The 2,763-nt window shown below is 46.0% G+C and overlaps 1 protein-coding gene across 1 annotated transcript in view; it reads right to left on the bottom strand.

Annotated features, from left to right (window-relative positions):
* LOC114072879 (E3 ubiquitin-protein ligase UHRF1-like) overlaps positions 1–1,525 on the bottom strand; it is a 9,370-nt gene extending 7,845 nt beyond the window's left edge. Inside the window, exons 1-2 of the mRNA XM_027910706.1 lie at positions 1,262–1,525; positions 353–525 (exon numbers count right to left, since the gene is read on the bottom strand). Of these exons, the coding sequence (XP_027766507.1) occupies positions 353–525; positions 1,262–1,525 (437 nt within the window). The remainder of the gene's footprint in view (positions 1–352; positions 526–1,261) is intronic.
* Positions 1,526–2,763: the final 1,238 nt, after the last annotated feature.

Raw genomic sequence — 2,763 nt, 5'->3', positions numbered from 1 at the left:
TTGGAGGGAGGGACAGAGAAGGAAAATCAGATTCAATACCAGTTTGAGAAGTGATAGATTTTATCCAGGCAGGTCGATTTTGCTGTGCAACAGAAGAATAAAACCTCCTTCTCCCCCCTCAGACACAGCCAGAACTGACCACCTTAACGTTGCTAATAGTGCATCCCATTTCATCTGCATAACAGCATTTCACATTTCCAAAAATGTGATTCCAGCCCCCTGGAACTCCCAGCTGTAAAACGGCCTTACAGTGACACAACCACTGGTTTACCTGGTGGATCCTCCCCACTAAAATCCCCCACCAATGTCACGACCCAAACGACCCGATTGGCCAAGAAGGGGCTGAACTCACTCGTCGTATTTCACGTGATAGATCACATCTTCCTCAGGGACAACTGGGGGCTGCCCAGGGGTCGTGCAGCTCTCAGCTGCTTCCCTGGCAGGTTTTTTCCTGGTCACATTCACAACCTGGGCTTCAAACCACGCTCCCATGTCGGTGTCCCGGGCGTCCACCAAGTCGTTGATCTGAATACAGAGCGAAGAGAGAACTTCACCTTCACCGTCATCAAGACGTTTACAGATCGTCTTTAACACTAACATTTCCTTTGCTTTGCCCTCCAGTCAGCTCAGGTTGAACTTCAAAGATGCTAAGTCCATTTTACACCACCAAGTCTTCTCAGCAAGCACAAACCATTCTTAATTAGCCTGAAGCAGACTTTCAAACTGACTCGCTCGTGGTGTGGCAAAGACACCACTAGAACTGCAATAAAATCCATTCAGACACACAAGTGAAATGATTCTGAACAGCTGCTTGAGATTTCCTTTTGTTCATTCAAGAAAGTTTCGGCTTTGACAAAATGCAGTGACTCGGAGCAAAAATACTGGGAAAATTTTTAAAATCAAACCAGGCACTCTGGGTGCCTTTTTGTTTTGTTTTGTTTTGTTTTTTTTTTATAATCAATTAATGTATTGTAGTTTTAGTTCGAAGAATAAAAATGAGAAAAAAAAATACTAAATATTTCGACCTACAACATGTTGCATTTCGTGGGTTTGTGGCTTGGTTGGTATTTTTGCCTTTGTCGTCGGAGGGTTTTAAGAGAGGAAAAAAATAAAAAAGCAACTCCCCACACAATTGGGGCGTAAAGGATCTTCGGAAATTCTCAACCACAGAGGAACAATTCCCACCCAAGGGGAGATTTTAAGGAAAAAATGATGGGGTTTTTTTTGTTTTGTTTTTTTTTTTTTTTTTTTGATGACTCACCTTATAGAGGCCGAAGACGGGGTGGGTCCAGTCGGGCTGTGCTGCTGTGCTGGGCTGTCCCTCCAGTTCCAGGGCAGCCTCCCCGTTGTGGGAGCTCTTGTCGGAGTCGCTCTGGCCGGAGCCGCAGCCGGAATCCGTGTCGGAGAGCTCGGGATCCTTCTCCTTGCTCCCAGCAGGAAGCACAGCCGGGCTTTGCCTGACCAGCAGCTGAACGATGTCGTTCAGCCCCACGCTGTAATCGAAAAGGGAGTGACCATCTTCCATCTGCAGGGAAAGCACCGAAGGAGTTGGTTAATTCCCCTTATCCCGGTTCCAAACCTTCCTGCTGAAACGGTCCCTCCGTGCCAGGAAGGACCACGTGGCTTTGAAACCATTAACAGTCGCTCCCTGGGCAGCCCCTCACCATCACACTTACTGTTGCATTCTTATTCTTACTATTTTGTTATTATTTTTCTTATTTTTTTTTCAGTGGCCCCACAAGCGACAAGAAAAAGGTTTCCATGTTAACCTGGACTTGTTACCAGGTTAAGCCACAGCCACCAAGACACCTGAGAAAAGGTTTTGCAGCACATTCCCTAGAAATATCAATTCTGGGAAGGAGAACTTGAAAAGAATTACAGATCCTCAGCATTCCCATCAGGACCTGAAGATAATGACGTGCTACCTGCAAATTAAAAAAGGAGTTCTTTCTTCCTTAATTCAGACACGTCATGAATGTTAACACAGACTGGTTGTAATTGCGTGTGATCCAGGTTGTTACACCATCTCCACTAATTGTGGCATTGAGCAGAAGCCAAAGAGTTAATCACCCCCTCTCCTCCAGGCCAACACACAATTTTTTCCATGGAAAGTAAAATCACAAAAAGGCCCAACTCAACTTGAAACCACCCAATCTCTCTTTAGTGTGGCCTCATTTCACAACCCCCGTAATTTTGAAAGTTTATCTGGCAAGTCTGGCACTGGATGCAGTCAAATCAAGACCCTGCCCCTACAAAAGGAGAAGTGCAGAGGCACAGATAGGTCTCTCAAGCACTTCTCAAGAGCTCTGAGGAGCACATCCTTTTTAGGGTTAACATATAAGAGTGGAGGCCTCGGAGCAGTCAGAAGTTCAGACAAGCTTCCCCACATATTTAAGGTCTGACTAAGAAATTATACAGGAAATGATCGTCTCCCTTCCAGCCCAAACCACGAGAAAAAGCGATCCCTGGAGCTTTGTTCTCTATCAGGGGGAAGCAGAGCGAAACCACAAAAATTTACACTTCACAGGAATGACTGTGATAATTCAATTCTGATTTACGGCATCGAGGGCCTACGGAACAATCCCTGGAAATCTGACTGCACAGGAAGCCATCCAGGCTTTTTTCTTGTTTTAGGGGTCGAAAACTCCACGAGAACACACCAGAAAATGGGTTGGTGCTTCTCAGCCCAGAGACAACATCAACACAGGGCACGGGTGACAACAGGTGCAAACTGAAACGGGAGAGCAGAGCCGGGAATGGGAC

Source organism: Empidonax traillii, unplaced genomic scaffold, assembly GCF_003031625.1.
Source record: "Empidonax traillii isolate 1590-97213 ecotype Southwest subspecies unplaced genomic scaffold, ASM303162v1 scaffold4300:size18459, whole genome shotgun sequence".
Classification (NCBI taxonomy): Eukaryota; Metazoa; Chordata; class Aves; order Passeriformes; family Tyrannidae; genus Empidonax; species Empidonax traillii.
The sequence above is the reverse complement of the archived record's forward strand: the minus strand, read 5'-3'. Positions and strand labels throughout refer to the sequence as shown.